General features: G+C 35.4%; 1 protein-coding gene across 3 annotated transcripts in view; it reads right to left on the bottom strand.

Annotated features, from left to right (window-relative positions):
* Window positions 1-2,692: 2,692 nt before the first annotated feature.
* TNKS2 (tankyrase 2) overlaps window positions 2,693-19,190 on the bottom strand; it is a 34,134-nt gene continuing 17,636 nt past the window's right edge. For 2 of the 3 annotated variants that reach the window (XM_075026055.1, XM_075026056.1), the window contains exons 13-27: window positions 18,526-18,605; window positions 17,955-18,100; window positions 17,372-17,537; window positions 16,854-17,073; window positions 16,317-16,426; window positions 15,448-15,636; window positions 14,467-14,719; window positions 13,729-13,811; window positions 13,040-13,160; window positions 10,455-10,552; window positions 9,749-9,823; window positions 8,574-8,679; window positions 6,819-7,005; window positions 5,214-5,370; window positions 2,693-4,917 (exon numbers count right to left, since the gene is read on the bottom strand). In XM_075026055.1, coding sequence (XP_074882156.1) covers window positions 4,855-4,917; window positions 5,214-5,370; window positions 6,819-7,005; window positions 8,574-8,679; window positions 9,749-9,823; window positions 10,455-10,552; window positions 13,040-13,160; window positions 13,729-13,811; window positions 14,467-14,719; window positions 15,448-15,636; window positions 16,317-16,426; window positions 16,854-17,073; window positions 17,372-17,537; window positions 17,955-18,100; window positions 18,526-18,605 — 2,054 coding nt within the window. In that variant the 3' untranslated portion in view covers window positions 2,693-4,854. Of the gene's footprint in view, window positions 4,918-5,213; window positions 5,371-6,818; window positions 7,006-8,573; window positions 8,680-9,748; window positions 9,824-10,454; window positions 10,553-12,444; window positions 12,523-13,039; window positions 13,161-13,728; window positions 13,812-14,466; window positions 14,720-15,447; window positions 15,637-16,316; window positions 16,427-16,853; window positions 17,074-17,371; window positions 17,538-17,954; window positions 18,101-18,525; window positions 18,606-19,190 lie in introns of those variants that run through there. The other variant, XM_075026057.1, reaches the window with a different exon arrangement.

Here is a 19,190-nt window from a genome sequence, read left to right as displayed (position 1 = left end):
CCTTTCTGAAGAGCAGCTAGACAACATAAAAGTATACACTACTAGCCCAGAAATAAGTGACTACTTTCAAGTCCATTTCTCAGGCTGTTTCTATTAGCTTCATTATTCAAAGTTAATCCTTTCCCACATGTATAAACCTAGATGTGTAAACAGTATTATTAGCTGACATGAGGCTGCTTTCCCAACTACAAAAAAATCTCAGTCATACAGTCTTAGGCACTAGTGCATTTGCTTTTGCTCCTTAAACAATTTACATCTATTTTAAATAATAAGGTTTGCAAATACTACTACTATGACCTTTTGAAAACTCTTAACGGTCCTAACTTAAAAACTGCAAGCGTTCCCATAGCTGTGTCACTGCACATGTGTTATGCAGTAGCATTGGGTATGCTGCAATTGTACCATGTAAGAAACCACCACAATCCCCTTCGCTACCACCCATTAAGACCCCAGCTGAAACATACTTGGGTTGCAGCTGAAAAAATTTAGCAGTTTTATCAAGATTACAGATGGATCGACATCCACTTCCTTTTTCAAATTTTCTTGCTACATTAAAATCCATACTCCCACCTCCCCATGTACATGCTACCACTTGACAGAATCCAGGCAGATAATTTAATGTGACATACTTTAATTTACTGGTATGCTATCTACTGTGGTTTTTCAGCTTGACTCTGATAATCAATGCTTCAAAACCAATGTTTTTAAGAACTATTGTATAGGACATTTGCCTTCAGTTTTTAAACCCTATTTCTTTTTCTTGTGCACATTATTTCCCAGGTCTAATGTTACTGTTTTGAATTTGCTGCAACTTTCTCCTCCTAAATGTGTGTTCTTCTCAAGAAGAGATATTTTGAAATCCCTGTAAATGTCTACACATCAATGCTTGTTTGCTATTTAACTCAAACATAAGTTGGGAAGTTGATGTGCCACAATTATCTTGGCCATTCCTAATAATTATATTAGTTATTCCTACCATAACTTTTCAGTGTTTGTAGAACTTGCCTTTCTTTCTTTACAGGCTGTTATTAGTTCTTTTATTACCTCTCCCCTCCTGTCTTGTCTTCTCTCAGTTACCAACCTTGCCCCTTTTTAGGGCAGAACATGTTAACTTCAAACCAGTCATCTACATGCTTTTTCTATCTTGCTTCTGTTCTGGCTGCCTGCAGCTTTTTCTGATCTAGTGAGCCACAGGCAGAGGGAAGAAACCCCTTGATACTCTCAGAAGTACCCTTGCTTATGCTTGCTCGAGAGGGGCAAGAAGAGGCACGCACCTCCCTCTACACCCCCCACAATAGCACTTCCCTTGCTGCCACTATCTCCACCTCCTACTGCAACTTCAGTGGGTGCAGGAAAAGCACAACTCCAAGAACCACAGAAGTGCAGACCTCAGTCAGTCTGATTTTCCAGTTCACTGAAGGTGAGAAGGCAGTCTTTGCTGTATTGTTGCATTAGATGTGTACAAATCAAGCCTTTATACTTTTTTACTGGAAGGCAGAAGGCAAGCCACCCATGGGATTCTGTTGTTGTTTTCAGCAGAAGAGAAAACTGTTTTATTACTTCAAGTTCAGGAGATGGGCAGAAGAAGGGGAAACAGCTCCTAGGCTGAAGCACACTCACTAACAATGGTGGTCTGCCGGAAAAGTCACTTTTTTAACTTTTTCTCAGCTTCCTGGTGAATAAAGTAAGGGAGAGTGAGCAAGTGTGTGTATGTGTACTCATACATACACACACATATGTATACACACACATCATGGTGTTTAATGAGCAAGTTCAGGGTAGAAAAGACAGGGGCAACTCCTTTTATGCAGTTATTTCCATTCAAAATTAGTGCCAACATACCTCTTGAACGTGCACTGTATGGATAATCTCAAGTTTTTCAGTTTTATGACAGAAGAACCTAGCTATATTATTTTTTTAATTTCTAAGAACTAAGTTATGAGTAAAGTTTTTAAGAAAAAATCCCTCGCATGTTCAATTTGCTTAGTTGCAGCAGTTGTTTTTATACTAACTACTTAGTTTTTAAAAAACTATTGCAGAATGGAAAGTTTAATTCTTTTACAACCTGGATTTGTGGAATTTTCAGAAGCAATTCTATTAGAAGTTGTACTCCCAAGATACTTTAAAGATTTTCATCACCCCCAATCTTACTAAACATTTGCTTTCCTGCCCTCTAGTGCTCATATCTATTTAAATCTTCTATACAAGTCTGGTTTTGGAAATCTCCTACCATATAAGTGGTCCTACTGAAATAAAACTATTAACTTATTGGCGATCCTACACGTGATCTAAGCAGCACTTTTGCTGTTGCTCATGTATGCATCATCCTGCTACCTATGCAGTTATCTGAAAGGTAAGAATTTTCAGGTTACTTTTCATTTTACAAAACCAACATAAAGCAGTTTTCTTTTTCAGTTTTGGACCATATAATGGAGTTTTAAATGCATGAATTGAAGATTACTTCTAGATTTATTATTAAAACATTTTCACTGGTAGCTAAAGCTGTTAGCTATATACCAAACTACAAGTTTCCTCAGTGTTTACAGTTTTTGATCCACATTAAAAGCTTTTCTATTTAATGCAATTAATTTCCCCCCTCTAATGATGTAGTTTGCTATAGCTTTGTGCATGCTTACATTTAGAACAATGGGTTGACATACTGCATCTGTAATTACTCCCACGCTACCAGAAAACCAGTGAATTAAATTTATTTAGTGTTAAATGGATATGGAATGTTACACAGCACATGTAAAGACACTTCAGGATGAGTAAAGCAGAACTAATTGCACAAGAGATTAAAGATTCACCTCAATAGTCAGTATTATCAAATCATTACAGCTTCCATCTTCAGAGTGCAAGGTATGTCATGCAAAAAAACAGCTCAAAAAATCCCCAAACAGACAAAAACAACATTGTGGTACCACTTAAAATGCTATCATACCACAATATTTTACAAGACATTAAGTGATCATTCATAGAGAATGAAGCATTTTAGCAATAACAAAAAAGTTTTAAACATACTTAACAGATTTTGCATGAACACCAATTCCAGCATTACTATACCTAAGAAACAGGCAACATGCTGGGAGAAAGTACCTAAAAATCAAAGCCTTTTTTATTCATAGCCAATATTACTTTCTGCAAGAATTATGCAATCTTATTATTCAGATTTCCCACATAACTGGGTAAAGTTCAATACATTTTTACATAGAGCATAATCACATAACCACCACATCAGCAAGACGATTTCATTATCTTGACCACTTACTACATTTAAAACCATGGTATGATAACATGCCCTGCAAACAAATTGTCTTCTGGGATAGCATCCTGTATGTAGAAATATAAAACAACTAAAATATATTCCTAACCACTTTAACCCCAAATGAACTATAATTTGTATTTACATATTTTTGAAATATGTAGGTAAAAACTGCAGATGGAAGAGAAGCAGAATACACAAGAGAGCCATGATAGGGCTGACTGAGCTGACTGCTGCATTCAATGACCCTGAATGAGACTTGAACAGGGGTTTGTACCTTTTGTACTCTTCCTCTGCCCAAGTGGTCTTATCAGGGCCGTGGAAGAACTGCTCATCCTGCTTATACACTCCTCACCCAGCCGGCCAGCCACAGGGAGCAGAACCTTGCATCCCAACCAGTTCCACTCAGCCAAAAGCACTGCAGATAAAACACACTTCTACACACCTGCTTCAACTACAGCTTGAATGTTAACATGGAAGAAACACAGGAGATGACAGTATGGTTTTTAACATTTCCACGTCACAACACTCATATCCTGAGGGCATCAACAGGTAGATTAATTTACCAAAATAAGCATACAAAAAAGGCCAAGTTGTTTGCCCTCATATTAGGAATAAACTATTTAACTTCCTGGCTTAAATGTAAGCAAGAGGAACTCAAGAAAGACCTCCTTGAGGTTAATTTTCCTACTACATTCAAAGAAAATAATTTACTAAAACTGTAACTTGCAAGGTCTACTAGCCTTGAAGTGAGGATACAGGTTAACTATACCTATAGTTAAATAAAAAACTTCAGAAGACATTTTACAGAAATAAAATATGCAACTCTAGGAAGTAGATGGAAAAACACTTTAGTATTCAGCTGGAACATTCTATTTTCATAGCCCATCATTCTCAGGAATGTATATTTCATAAATAAAAATACAGAACAAAAATTTGCGTATTCAATCTAAAGTTGGATATTTCTAAACCTCTTCAGATAAAATTTGCTTTCTCCCTCACAAATAAGTGATAAACCCTGAAAAAAAAATTGGCTTTTCAAATCTATTGTGCATGAGAAAACACAGATGAACAAACCAACATCTGGAAAAAACATTTTGTACAAGGTTGCAGTTCTAAAACACTTATATTACAAAGCAATGTAAATAAATACCAGGCTAGTACAAAAGCTCTTATTTACAGTTTTACAAATGAAAACGTTTTCAGTGTAAATGCAGTGTTTTAAAGAACACAATATTAGTAAAATGAGTTCCTGTATAGAGCATTACAATTTCTCTTAAATTTCAATGCAGTATTGTATAAAACCATTGTTTCAAGTTAATTTTTGTTTATAATTTAGCACAGCCAAACCCCAGTTTATGCCTGGAATGGTATCTGTTAAAGTGCTGAAAAAGAGGACATTTCTGAAATTTTAGAAAAACATACTGTACATTATTAAAGCTTTATCGAGTCAAAAATGGTATATTTTGTTCACATTTGCTACCACACCACCTGTGGATGAAATTTTTTCAACAACTCATTGTAATTAAGCAGATGGCAGCCATTGGTATCTTCGCATCCAAAGTCTGATGATTTCCCACAAGTAATTTGTTTTAAGCTTCAGTGGTGGCTTCAGGTTTCATAATCTGGTAAGTAATCAAGTATTCTGGATAAGCCTGGAAGAGTGACACACACATTCTTTATTATTACTTCATTTTCTGGATAAATTCAGAATGTTTGCTAGAGAGGGGAAAAAAGTATTTATGCCAAAGAAAAAAAAGGCAAAATGTCAAAGGTAAAATGCCTCGGGCATTCAGGAAACACCAATCCTTTCACCTGCAACTACAGCTGGAGTTTGTTTTAAGACAAAAGCAAGTCCTAGCACCTTGAAAGTAAGAAAAACACCCAACACATCACACACCTTTAAAAAAAAAAAAAAAAGTCTGAAAAACTAAACCAAAATGCTATTTACCTGCTCCCCTCTGTAGATGACATATTCTGCCAATGCTAATCCATTTACACTGGGTCGCCCAGTAACTGAGTGATGTCCTGGGGGAGAATGAGCCATTTTCATAGCACTGAACTGCAGGAAAGACTTGCCCAGTGTTACACGACAAAATAGCAACTGCCTGTATTAAAAGGGGAAAAAGGACCATGAATACAAAATGCTTGTGAAGCTCCAGAAAGACTTATCTTTGTAATTTGAAACTTTTACTTGAGGAGAATAGTGGAACATTAAAGCCACTTTAGTCACTCTTTGTAGTTTACAAAATTCTGAAGTTCTGTTTTGAAGGACTAAAGTTACACTCCCTTTGGAAAAGCTCTTTTGCCTGAGGAAAGTGTTGGTAATAACATTGAAAAATGTTTATCTTAATTACTGGAAACAGCATGCTTAACAACATACTCAAAGACTGTCTCAAAGATTGTCACTACCTTTTTTTTTTTTAATTTATTTTGTTGTTTTTTTTTTTTAAAAGTTTTCTGAGGGTACCCACCTTCCCATCACTCTTACTAACAACATAATTAACTTGTGTTCTAACACTAGATTTATATCTAACAGCCAAATCAACATCAAGGCCAAATGCAAACTCTAGGTCAACATGAAACACCTCATACTAGCATTTGTCAGTATGTTACGTTGTTTTCTTTATAAAAAGACAGAACAAGGGTACTTATTTCTTTACATATGTACTACTGCAATGGCAATGGAATCTCAGCATTTTTGTAGACCAATGTTATGTACTATGTTGCACAGCCAAAACTTTTGCTTTTCTAACTCTTCACACAAGACAAATTAAAAAAACTTCTTATTCAAAACTTCAGAAAGCATGAAAAGACTCTGACATCCCCTATAACTCTAGATTATTCTCTTCATCTGAGTGCCAGAAAAGAGTAAGCAATATGAAAAGGGGTAGAGACTCAAGGAAGGCAACTGGAAGATGACCTTATCCCTATGATACCAATGCAAAACAGTATGCACACAAACATGCAAAATATTCTCCTGGTTGAAATGATGGCCACTAACACAATTAACTCCATGACTTAAGAGTAACTTGATTCTGAACTGATGGTGTCAATCAGACATAACAGGTGTTCTGCAGAAAAGTGGATTTAAGAACTCAGTGGTAGAGAGTCCACAAATAGACATCTGTATTTTAGTGCGTGAAGCAGCAGTGACATGGGGGCTGACTGTTATAAAGTACATCCTCCTCAAAGAAATAAAGCATCTGAATTATCACGGAATTTCTTCTTTCTCTGTAACAGGCCATGGGCTAAACCCTCATATTGCTGCATCTTTCACACAAGCACCTAGCAGATCCTCTTCACTCGCTGGCTACATAAATCTGATTTTTACAAGTTAAGGGCAAAGGTTTTGTTAAATGCACTGAAGATGGTTAAAGGTTCTTTAAGACTTAAATATCAAAGTTTTCTGGAAGTCTTTACTAAGTCCAGCCTATAGAGAGTGCTGAGAAGGTTTGGTTACCAAGTAAATCTTTCTTCAGAGAGAGACTCTGCTGACTTGATGATCTATGACACAATACGCAAAGGAAAAATCAGATTCTTCTGAAGGACTCACCTGTGGCAAACATAACAAGATCTATCTTTGTGAATTGGACATCCAGTGCCACCTCCAATTCCATACACATACTGATTGCTTTTGGAAGAATTTTCAGCAAAATAAATCCCAGCTCCAAACATGCCGCCTATATAGGCATGTCTCTCATCAAAGCCTTTGTGAATGATTGCATTCACAAATGGGGAGCCTAAGAGAAAGGAAGTAAAATATTGAAAGTACAGTATACAGATTTTTGTAGGTGTCACAATTCAATCATCCATTCCCAACTTTTTTTGGTACAGTTTTTCTACACATACAAGGAAATCAATCTCCAGAAATTCTGACCTCAGATTTACACAGCCAATTTGCTACAAATGACAGCAGCTGCTAAGCGTACATTTTCAAAAAGGATTTACAAAAGACAGTATCTGAGACAACTCTTGCTGCAAGAGAAGGCTCTATGAATCTGCACTCCCTTTGGCAGAGCTTCATTCTAACCAAGATTCATTGAATGAATTGCTACACATATCCTGTCTTCTTCCTAACACCAAGTAGACTGCATTTAAAAAGCAATAAATGTAAACAAATCTTTGTTTACTTGTAATGGTCATGAAATTTAGCCTTAAAGAATAATCTATTCAAATTCTGCACCTCAAGACACCTGATACCCATTAATTTTCACAAAAAGTGCAGGGTTTTTTTAGTAAGGATTTTTATGACGGTATATATAAATATGAAAGCACCTTTAGAGAAAAGCTGTTCTAAGAGAACATGGCATTTCAGAGTTATGTTGGGAATTATAGTGAAAATAATCCAAAGCCTTATTCTCCAGCCTAAAGATGATAAAACCTTATATGAAGCAGAACATTCCAGATGAGAATGAGAAAAACGTATGAAAATTACTTATCATTTTCTGCAAGTGGCATACATGGTTAAAGACATATGTTAATGCTTAAAAAAATTATATAAACTAAAGACTTAAAAACAAAATAAAAAAACCCCACCCCCAAACCACAACACTCATAAGGCATTAACTGCTTTGTTCCAGGGATAATTTTCTTATTATCTAACTAATTTAAAAGACTTTCCTTTAAAAACAGGTCATTCCATTAAGAGGCCATTTCCTCTTACAGGGAAAGTCAAAAGACAGGATTTAGATATCTGCAAGTTTGGGCAAGCAGTTAATTATTGTGTTATTGCTGCTTCCAACAGTAATGTATTATGTTGGGAACGACATAGCTTTCATTGTAAGGATGTACTGTGAACTTACATAGTTTGTCCTGACAAGCAAATTAAGCATTTGTGCACAGGAGAGCTTTCAATTGGCTTTAATTTGCTAAATATAAGCTCTCTTTTCTGGAATGATGAACAAGAACTTATCAAATTATAAAAACAAGAAAACAAAAAAATCCCACCCCAAACAACCCATAGCAGAATAAAGTTTGACCCTTAATCATTTTGGCCATACAGTTGATGAAACAGAATTAGTAATTTAACCAAGGAGGCGGCACACCCTTTAATCTCCATTCATAATTGCTAAAATGTTTTAGAACTTTGAAGTCTCCTTTAGGGAGAGACAAGGAAATGCAAATTTCAGAAGAAAGATGCAGTGCATTATATGTCCCCATTGTGACATATACAAACACTTGTTCATATAAAACTCATGCAAAACCTAGAACCTATTTCCATTGAGAAAATTTACTTTGAGTCAGTGGAAACCCTCCAATAGAGTGTTGATGGTGAAACGAGTTCATAAAGTGCATTTCAATATCTCACCATGAAACAGCATCCTTTCATTAGCATGGTTATGATTCTCTTCAGAGACCTCTTTCCTCCTGTGAGTGTATCTTTCCCATAGTTTTTTGTTGCACACTTTCTGAATCTGAAACAGTCAAAATATAAGTTCCACTCTGAACCTGAAAACTTGTTTGCTATACTTGACAGATGCTTAACCTACAGCAGCTATACCACAGTACACTTACACTGCCAACTTAAACAAGAATACTTTCCTTAGAACTCAATGAAACACAAATTCTCTAACTTACCCTGAAGAAGTTGATTGTTGTAGCATAACTTAAGTAAATCATAATTATATACTTAAATAAGAATCAATTAATTTTAAACATCTGTTAAGCAATACTTCTTAATTTAAATTTAGCAGGCTTAGTCACAATTCCCCTTGAGTATCACTCCGAAGGTAGCTTGATGCCAAAGCACCGGTAGAAAGATCATCCAGAAAATTAAGAAGAATCTTTCACAAAGACTTCTACAACACTTTTAAAAGAAAGTAAATTATGTACTCTCTGCAGAGGTATGCTGGACATTGACAAAGCCTTATGCATGTAGTTACAGCATATAAATTCTACTGGGGAAACTGTAACATCAGTTTAGAATAGAACTTAGTTGTACTTACTTGCAAATCAAAATCTCTATAATTTTAATGAAAATGACCATTTCTTGAGGGGGGGGAAAAAAAATGCAAACCAAAATTCCACTAAATTACTTAAAGCAAGATTGTCTACTGCCTGGTGTTTTAAGCTTCTTTGGCATTAAATCAAGCCAAAATAGGTAGCCTTACTTCCATGCTTCAATCAAGAGTTTTGCTTTCACTTCTTCCGTTTTTTTCCCCTGCTACTCTTTCAAAAGAAACCTTTTGTTTCCTACAAAACCTTCTATCTTTTTCTTCAAACATTCTGCAGTTTTCTGTGAGGTCCTTCTATGTCAATTTTTTATGAAATTTCTTAATGACTGTTAACCCATAAGCAGTTTTTCTATATAATCTTATTCTTTGAATTCCCCTAGAAGATGGTCTTTTTCTTGTGCATGCCTCAAAACGACACATCTTACCACATTATGGAACTCAACAAACAAATGTAGAACATTTATGGACATTTTATTTTCAGCCAAAACTCTAAAGGTGTAACCATCTACCATAAAAATGCAATAGCTACCTTTAAGATGTTGTATCTATTGAAGACTCCACCAGCATGTCCTCCATCTCTATGCTCTCGGACAGTACTCTGCATCTGAAGATTGTCAATTTTAAAGATCACTTTGTGTCAGAACACATTCAAAACACATACCCTTCACACAATCAAATAATCAACAGAACTAATTCTGTCTTAAAAAGATAATCATACAACAAGTTTTTAGGTAATGACTATAGGTTAAGTAATGCCAGAATTTGTGGATGCACATGAACAAGTTTAATGATTTCTTTGAAAAAAAACCAAACATATCTTGAATAGTCCATGGTCTAGTTTTCAAGTTGAAAAAGATTGTCGCTAATCTATTTAGAATATTGTTTCTTCAGAATTTTGTCACATGTGATTACGACACTTTGGAAGGTAGTGACTTAAAACTGTGTATAACAGACAATCGGTAACATAGAATTTATAAGTTATATCAAAGAGCTTTTCTATATAGCAGAGGTTTTAAAAATGCTACAAACAGTAATAATGCTAGTAAGAAAAAAATTATGGACATCATGAGCACAGATTATTAGTGGTGCAAAGCTGGAAATCTGAGGTATCCTTATGCAAGTTTTTCTTAGGCTTAGAGATCTTTATTGCACTGTTAAATTGCCTAGCAATACTTCTTTATGTACTTTTTTACTAGAAATAACAAAAATACTGAGAGACTACAAAGAAAGCATACCTCTTCTTCTACTGATTGAAATTCCTTATCTTCAGTGGAAAGATCTATGAGAATAGTTCCACTACCAGAAGTATTTAGAGTCAGGTACGGGTTAAGTCCTGTGAATATAACAAAAGACAACAACAGTTTCAGAAACTGGTTTAAGACTGCCGATATGGAACGATTAACCAGCAAGAGATTTTTCTTTTTAAAGGGACCATTTTCTCAGAACTCAGTTTACAAGATGAAGAGGTTAGCTGCTAAAGGCAGCAGAGATTACCAATGACTTCAACTGCGTTCCATCAGCCACATACATTTTCGTGGATGTCAAAGTGTGATCCCTCAAATAATTTCGTTAGCTTCAAACAAACTTTTTCAGCATCTCTGTCTATAACCTCTATCCATCCATGCATACACTAGAAATGCCATGACAAGCACAGCAGCTGGGTCTGGATGCAGATCAAGAGCAATCATATTCATTGATCTGTGGATACTGATCAATCATTCTCTCAACAAGAATAAACATTTCAAACACACTAACCCATTTGTCAGTGCTTAGCTCAGTATGTTAATGTACACGACAGGGAAACTATATGTAAGCAGCTGCTTACTTAAAAGTTCATTTCAATCCTAGGCAGTGAAAACAGTGAGCAACCTGTCCCTATACAGAGTCCATGACTATGATGGCAATGGCATCATGAACAAGAGAACTGACTTTAAGTCCTAATTCAGTAGGAATATTTTTCCCATGGATTGTGCAGAAAGAGCTGACAAAAGAACTAAGAGAGTCTGTGAACCTAAAAGGCCTGAGCCTGATACTGAATGCTTAATGGATATTGAATGCTTATAGGAAACTTCTCTATCATTCCAAATTCAAAAAAAATTGGAATTTTACACAGAATCCATTGTCAATTTACATACAGACTTCAATCACAACAGGTAATTAATGGGAATGTAATTACTGGACGCAACAATACAAAGACAGTGTGTATCAGGTGTCTTTTTGCCCATGGCCTTCCCAGACAACTAGCAGGTGACCAGAGTTAGATGCTGGGTCTGTCATAACCTCTCTAGAAAGGAATAATGTGGGGAAAAGGGAAATTACAGATTCATCCACAGTCAGGAGCCTCACGTTAGCAGTGTGCAACTGGAATAGAGTGTTCAGGAGCAAGAAACTCTGGCAAGAAAGCACCAAAATAAAGCTCTTCCACGAAAGCCCTACTAACCTCAAAATAATGGCTATAACGTGTTCAGAAAGAGATGTTAAAATACCAGTGCAAACCTACTTGAGTGCAAGAGCACAACGGCAAGATACAGAAAATTGACAAACAATACTCTTTGCTCCAAAAACACAGCCTAGAAAAAAAATGAAAAGCTGTTCAAATATTCAGTTTAAGTACTTATGGCTGTGGTTAATGTTACAAATGAAGATGTCAGGCCTCTTATGGGAAGACAGCAAGAGTCTAGAAAGGAAGGGGGGTGAGAGTGGTGAAGGATTTAGATGTTTGACATTCTGTCTATATACAGACATATTAAAATATGTACAAATATACGTATGTTCAAAAATACATCAGTCCTACTTGGAAGGCAAACCAGTATATCATTACTGGTTGTGTAAACTTAGAACTCAAACAGGATGTGAGGCTGAAATGACACCTTAAAAATAACTTCTATCCAAAACACTCAATGAATCTGTCAAAAAACATCTGACAATTAAGAGAAAGTTATGAAGATTTGCTTAAATACTTCATTACTAGGAAAAGGATTATCTTAAGGGTTGGTTAATACTGTTTTAAGGAGCAAAAATAATTTAAAGCTTAGGATAGAGACTCTCATTACTATGGAGTGCAGATTTTAGAATAAGAACTCACAGATGGTATCTCAAAAGGGAAAAAAATCCTACCAATTCTAAATAATTTATTCAATTTCTATGAAACACAGCAAAAGAATAGTAAGTGATGTTTCAGTGCTTTTTTTCTCTCTTATGCAGCCATAGTTAAATGAAGCATACCATTCCCAGGATTGTGCTGGTATCAACAGTGTTGCACAAATAAAGATGCTTTAGCATAAACTTCAGTACAAGCTGAAGCTGTTAAACAAAGAAATTATGTTAATTTTGGTTCACTGGAAGCACACCAACTCTATTTTTAAAGAAGAGTATATATAAGAATTTCAGCTGGCTTTCTACAGCAAACACAGTATTCTTTTTGCAGAACCCAATGGAACAGTACAGAACAGGCCCTAACCCATCAATAGACAACGTGCTCTGCTCTCCAGAGTGCTCCAATGAAGATAAATACTCCCTACCTCAAAAAGCTTACAATCATTTTGCACTAGATCTACACTTTACCTAAGGGAACACAAAACAGTGATCACGAAGGAAAAAAAAATAAATTACAGAACTGAAAGGCAAGATTCACAGTAATTCACAAGACAAATTAATGTTTCAAGTCAGAAGACATTCTTATCATCTGAAGTGTCATTTTCTAGGACAAGTTTTATTATCAATTCTTTTTAATGAGATACAATTTGGAATAATCTAAAGCATCTACAAAAATAGATTCTATAAAGGCAGTGTTACATACTAATTTGAAACAAGTATATACCTTGCTGTCCAGAAATTAGTCTTTCAACTCCTTTAATGATTTTATGCCTATGGCCATAAGCATTAATTCCAATTTCCTTCAATTCTTTGTGTCCCATTTCAACCAATACATCCAGTGTTATCTATAATGAAAGCAACATCATTTTTTTGTACAACAGCATAAACAGACTGCAACAGCTGCCAATGACAGTGAAAATACACCTCGCAATTGTTGAGATAAAAAGCAAGTGTGAAAAGAACATGAACATTAGAGACTTTAGTGTACTATTCTCGTACTTTACTTTTACTCAACTGTTTTCTCCAAACTTTTGTCTTTAAATAAATATGCTACAAAATACAATTATGTAACTCATATTGCTTGCAAGGATCATGTTTCTGATTGAGAAATACAATTTTCTAGATGTATTCAAGCCAACAGATACAAAACCAGAAATTACTCATCAACACTAATTATTTACACCACTGAAAGGAAACTTGCCTACATTCTCAAACTGATATAGACATTATTGCCCCCCCTTTTTTATATACACAAACATATTTTAATATATATCATGTATCAATTAAAAAAAATCCTTTCCTTTATTCCACTCCTTTTAACATTCACATCTGTCTCATTACATTATTCTAAACAGTCAGTATTTATTCCCTTGCTTTCTAGCTGAGTATCTGGAAATAAATATAGCTACTTACCTGTTCTCTCTCAAATATGTCAATTAGATGTTCAAGGCCAAGGTTCCGCACAAACTGATTTATGCTAAAATCTACACCTGAAACTGGGTAAAAAGAAAAACTCACAATGAACATTTGTACACGTATTGTAAAATAAAGTATACACATCTTACACTGTCTGTGGCAATAACGAGAGAGACAGAAATTCCTGGTCTTCTGAAGATGGGGAATAAATATCTGTATCACTAACCAGTAGTAACTATTACTTAATCTATACTAGTACTCTAAGATTTCTACCCCTCCCAAGAGCAGTCTTTGTGCTTCCACGAGATAAGCAACTAACTAGCTACCAGAAATGCATGTTCAAACAGAAAATATTTTGAGAACTCAAACGTTATAGAAGTAACCTTTTCCAGATATCTGATCTAAGAATAGCCTCTTATAAACTAGATAAAGTTTGTAGTAAAATACTGCTTGGTATGTAGTCAAATTTCATTCAACTTCTCTTTTAAAACACAATTCACCATTTTGGTTCTGTACAACAAAAATGTACAACATTTTAAAGATTCTGTACGGGGAAAGTACTAAAATCTCGTACAACGAGACTTTTAGACTTTTGTTCCTCATTAACAACATCATAATGAATAGGGATACTGCATATGTCATAGTAACTGTGCATGTGTGGGAAACTTCACACTTGGGTATTCTTTTTACCATATGGTAGAAAATGTTATTCATTCCTAACTGAGAAAGCCTCACCTTCTTTTTTCTCCAGAACAGTAGTTCCCTCTGCAGTGTTTGTACCAACAACAGAAGGAAGTTCAGAAAAACTACCAGACAAATTGTCAAGACTACTTGCAGCAGACAGACTGGATGGACTGGATGGAACAGAAGACAGGGAATCAGCTGTAGAACCTGTAGTCTGAGACACACTTATAACCTGAGGTTTGTAGCAAGTCGGTAAGGCAGAAGGAGGCATTGCTGCTGTCAATAATGCACTGACATCATCTGCCTAAAAGCAGAAAACAACTTATTAAAACAGCAGAACACTTTTACTTTTCCTAGAACGCATTATCATTATTTGAGACCCCTAAAGTATACTGCAAAACAAATAAATGCATATTGGAAAAATATGCATTTTACAATGCAGTTTACAAATGGCCTTTTGTGCCAACAGCATACATGAAACTGAAAAATGTTTATAAATAACAACTGTACTAAGATAAAAAGTAGACTTCAATATTTCTAAAAAACTTTAGGGACAATTAAACAGAATTCATTTTCTAGGAAAAATGAACAAAAGCTTCTACTGACAACCGGAATTTATGCAACAAAACAGTTACTCTGAGTGTAACTTTGAATTGTATTATAAAACTTAGCAAAGAAACACCCAAAAACTTAACAACCAGGTAGTTTCCTAAATTTATGTTGCTACAAAGTTTGCTTACATTTTATTGCCACAATTTTTGTATTAGTCAAGCTATAGGTACCTAATTAAAATGAATTCCTTTTGTTCCCCCCCCTCCCCTTCTTGAAATAAGAAGTCTTGATGAAGAAAATATTTAAATGTTTATAAAGGCTCTACTGACTTTCCTTACCAGGCATGTATAAACACCAGAGAAACCACAGTACCTTAAATTTTGCAGAAGTTGCCATATTACTATTTCTTTTTTTAAGTATAGTTTTTAGATGAGCTGCCACAAATGGCACAGATTTCCCAAGAAGAGCCCCATCACTTACAGTGACCAGGTCCAATGGAGTTTGTCCTTCTTGATTTTTCAGAGTAGGATCAGCTCCATGTGCCAGTAACAAGGCACAAAGCTGTGTCCTTCCTTTCTGGGCTGCTTCATGCAGAGGTGTGAAAGCCCATTTATCCGTAGCATTCACACATGCATTATACTTTATAAGTAAAGCTGCTACATCAACATGCTGGAAAATAAAACATCTGTTAAATTCCAAGGTACCACAGTGTATTAAACTAACTCAGAACTATTACTGATATTTCTCTGTAATCCTCATTATGAATTTTCTTAGAATACATTTACTTTTTAATTATGGTTAAAAAAAGTATTAAAACAAGGTGTTTTCTTCCTCACCTATAACATATCAGTAAAAAGTTAAGATTTCTTCTCTTGTGAAAAAAGGACAGACTACAACAGAATCCCAAATCCAGGGGAATCTGAAGGAAAAAAGCCCAAATTTGAACTTCCAGTTTGGAAAGTACTCCAACTGATTTGATTAAAGACCTGATCCAGGAAGTCCACAAAAACAATTAGTGTCTCAACACCAGCCAAATAAAAGAAAATGAGATCTTGCTGATAAAGTTTGACTGGCACAGGTAAGGAAATGCATTTTATGGAACACCTTTCAGGCTGCTGGCTTTCTAAGCATTCATGTTCAGAACTCCAACCATGATTTTACAAATTCAAAAGAGTCTTCACCTATACAATGAGCTGACTATAACCAAATTATTCTTTTGTCTTTTACAAGTACAACTCAACGGCAAAAGCTTTCTAGGACTATGGGTTCACAATGCTGTCAATGAAATGTATCACTTTTATTTACTTTTAAAAAAATAAATAAAGCCTCAAAAAGTTTAAGATATTTACCCCATAAGATGCTGCATTATGCAGAGGAATCAAACCTCCTTTATCCTGTGCATTCACATCTGCTCCGTGCTGTAACAGGTACTCTGCAACCTCCAAATTGTTGTAACCAGCTGGAGGTTGCAAAAGGGACAGAATAAATAGAACATATTAAAAAACCCCCATCCTCAACAGGCTGTAGAGAAGTAGTAATTCACTTAAATTACTTGAAAGTTAGGATGTCAATCCCAGTGAAGACAGCATATGACCTATTAGTGAGGACAGCTTCACCCTATTTAAGAGTATTTGGTTTTAAACCCTCTGTCAATAAACAATAAAAGATCCTCTTGGCTACAGAGAATAGGAAATTAAATTCACTAGAGTTAAACAGTTTAGAAGAGGAACATAAGATTAATACGCATAAAATACTTTTTTTTTTCTTTTTTAAGAGAAAACATGGAATCCTGTAGCTTGAGGCTACACTTTAAAGTTGCTTAGACATAGAAAGTTCAGCCACGGTAACTAGTAACTCTGATCAAACCAGTTAATTAAAACACTGACCTGCTAAATGTAGTGGTGTTGAATGCCGTCCTTGCGTGTCCCGACAGTTGACATTGTCAGGTGAACACAGCTTTTTTACTCGGGCCAAACAACCCTTCTTTGCAGCATCTAGTAGAGCTGCATCTCCTCTAAGTAGGTCTTGAATATCAGTATCACCATCTTTAACGAGGTCTAGAGGAGTATTTCCATCTCTGTTTTTCTTTGTAGGGTCAGCTCCATGCTGTGCACAAAAACAGATGGTAAGTAGGTAAACAGAATAAACACGTTGCATCTTAGGCATCTTGCACCTCATTGAGCAAATATTCTGACACGCACTCGAATCCTTCAGAGAGATTTCCATTTACTGTGTGAGAAAGGACAATGTAGTTGCTAATAGTATCCCTTCTACTGAAAATATACATTTAACTGCAATCATTTAGAAACCACAAAACACAAATCAATTTCTCAAAGAAGTCCAATCACATTTCAGACTGAACAAGAGAGAAAAGAAAGTAACCTCTATCCAGCATATGTACTACCTGTAACAGGAGTTTGCAAATCTCATATTTTCCTTTTGCTGCAGCTTCATGCAAGGGAGTGAATTTCCACAAGTCAGCTACATTGACAACTGCACCATGTTTAACCAGCAGTTCTGCAACTTCATAGTGACCATATGAGCAAGCATTATGTAAAGGGACAAGTCCTCTGGAAACAATTAAAAAAGAGAAAAATCGTCTTAAAAAATTGGGTCTCTTTTCACAAAGTGATATAAACTTAAAACATAATGCACCTTAAACAATCAAACTATGTTTTTTTTTAATTTTCCACAACAGTCTAATACAGTAGGATTATCTACCGCCGAAGTAGTAAAAATGCAATCAGCAGTGGCACTTAAGAGAAGTAAAAACACAGGGCCAGATAAATTCTTCACACTCTAGTCTCAAGTACTGCAAAACGCTTTTGTGGATATTCTGAACATTTTCATTCTAACAGAATTTTCCATGAAAATAAAAAAAATTCAATGTCTGAAGAAAGATAGGATGCTTATCAGCTAGCAACATTCAAGAGCTGACAGGTATCAGCAATTACAATTGCCAAGAAAATATATACTTGAGTATTTACCCCTTATCTTTTGCATGCACATCAGCTCCATGCTGAAGAAGATATTCAACAACGGATACCCTATTATATCCAGCTGCAAAATGAAGTGGTGTAGACTGACGTCCTTCAATATCTCTGCAGTTCACGCTTTGAACTGTACATAGTTTCTGTGAAATCCCCAAAACAAAACATACATCACTACATATAGTGTTGGCACACTTTTAATTTAGTCATAAAAGTTTGTTATACACATCTAACTTTGAAAAATTTTTTTCATTAAAAACTTTATTTCTTCATTTATTTTTACATAAACCCTTTACTTTTCAAAGATTGTGTCCCAAGAAAAAAAAATTGAAATACTCCCTCCTCCCAAATCCACACCTGTGAATTCTTACTTATGCTTTTTATACAAGACAAGCTTCTGGAGGTGGTGAATATTACATTTTTGTCATTTGTGATATTTGTGCAACACAAAGGTTTTAGGACAAGGATCACAACTCTAAAGCAGTCAGTGAAGGGCTGTTTGCTTGTTTTGAGAAATTACAGTTTGGGATATAACTCCCTCTTATTTTTAGGACAGGTTTAAGCTTACTTTTACAGTATCCACATCTCCAGCCTTTGCAGCCTCCAGCAACTGTCGATCTGCATCAGAATTACCTAATGGGATACCTTCTGCAAAATAAAGTATATGTAGTTGAAGGAATTTGTTAAGACAGAAAATCATTTGAGTATTTCAAGGATTTCCCTTAAAAAAAGTTAACCAATTAAACACAAGTTTTGTCTTTTCTTACTATCTGCAACCGTAGCTATTAGTTCTAACAGTGTTAGCAAAGTTGCCTTTAGCAACATGCTTCCTATCCATTCTGAAGTACTGTGGAACCAACTAAACATTCTTATTTCAGTTTCAGAATTGGACTATATCAAGAAGCTTACCTATATGTATAATGCCCAAACCTTACTCTTTATAATCCATGTACCCTGTTGCCTCTGCTCACAAATGCAGAGCAGCCATTTTTTGCTTTTGAAACTAATTTTCTACTTGCAAGACTTCCCCCTCCCTACATCAGGATTTTTCCAAAATTATTCCAGGTGGCTACACCATGAAACATTCTGAGCATCTCTCACAATCTGTGTAGCTGAATACTAGAGAGTAAATGATATTGTTAATTACACCTAGAGCTGGCACTCTCCCTGTGCATGTGGTTATGGAATAAGAACTGCACAACCCAGTACTGCCTTTTGTAGAAAGTACCTTTT

This window comes from Buteo buteo, chromosome 4, assembly GCF_964188355.1.
Source record: "Buteo buteo chromosome 4, bButBut1.hap1.1, whole genome shotgun sequence".
Taxonomy (NCBI): domain Eukaryota; kingdom Metazoa; phylum Chordata; class Aves; order Accipitriformes; family Accipitridae; genus Buteo; species Buteo buteo.
The sequence above is the reverse complement of the archived record's forward strand: the minus strand, read 5'-3'. Positions and strand labels throughout refer to the sequence as shown.